The sequence below is a fragment of the Eimeria mitis genome, genomic scaffold (genome assembly GCF_000499745.2).
Source record: "Eimeria mitis Houghton genomic scaffold, Emh_scaff1727, whole genome shotgun sequence".
NCBI lineage: Eukaryota > Apicomplexa > Conoidasida > Eucoccidiorida > Eimeriidae > Eimeria > Eimeria mitis.
This window is the reverse complement of record NW_013570044.1, coordinates 10,268-11,029: the sequence shown is the minus strand read 5'-3', so window position 1 is coordinate 11,029 and position 762 is coordinate 10,268. Positions and strand designations below refer to the sequence as shown.

The 762-nt window shown below is 58.5% G+C and overlaps 1 protein-coding gene across 1 annotated transcript in view; it reads right to left on the bottom strand.

Moving 5' to 3' along the window:
• Nucleotides 1–197: 197 nt before the first annotated feature.
• The window catches only part of EMH_0042530 (Thrombospondin type 1 domain-containing protein, related), a gene marked incomplete at both ends in the record, with an annotated part of 2,868 nt that continues 2,303 nt past the window's right edge, over nucleotides 198–762 (bottom strand). The window contains one exon of the mRNA XM_013495746.1: nucleotides 198–482. Within this exon, the coding sequence (XP_013351200.1) occupies nucleotides 198–482 (285 nt within the window). The remainder of the gene's footprint in view (nucleotides 483–762) is intronic.

Sequence of the window (762 nt, the reverse complement as noted above, 5' to 3'; positions counted from 1 at the left end):
GTGTCTGCTGGCCCCCGCCACACGAAGCCCCGCATGCAGACCACTCTGTCCACTCGCTCACTTGACAGTCCGACGCGCAAGAAGTGAGGTAGCAGCGACGCTCCTGGTGGAGTTCGGGACACTCTTGGCCTGTACATACACCGCAAGAAGGAGGAAGACGCGTCGGCAGACAGCTCGCAACACGCAGCAAGGAGTTGTCATCTTGTCTCTGCAGTGTCTCTCAACGGTTTGCTATCTACGTTCCGAGAGACTGCTTCAAGCAGCAAAGAGACTGTGCTGCAGCCGCGGATGCCACGCTGCAGCAGCGACGAAACGGGGAGCAGCAGCAGCTTGCCTTCAGCGTCCGGTTCTTTCAGCACTGGCCGCTCCCTCACACTGACACCGGGCCCACAAGGTTCGGAGCAGGCAGACCACTCTGTCCACGGGCCCACCTGACAGTGGCTCGGGCACGGCACGTCTGCGTTGCACCCTTGCCGTGTTTCCTACACAGACAAAAACCCCATATCCTGTCATCCCCCCATGATTCCTTTACCAGCTTAGGCGTTCTCATCAAGCCCAACATTCATTCCAGCTCGGCTTGGTAGCCCCTCGGCACCCCAAGCACACATAGAAAGGAGCATGAGGGTGCATGCGGCAATCCCCTTTATATACGAGCGAGAACACGCCGTACAGCACGCAACAGGCGGTGCGGGGCGTCGCACTTGGGACCGAAGCTGTAACTGTGTGCATGTATGTTAGAGAGGTCAGTAGAGGAGACAGGAA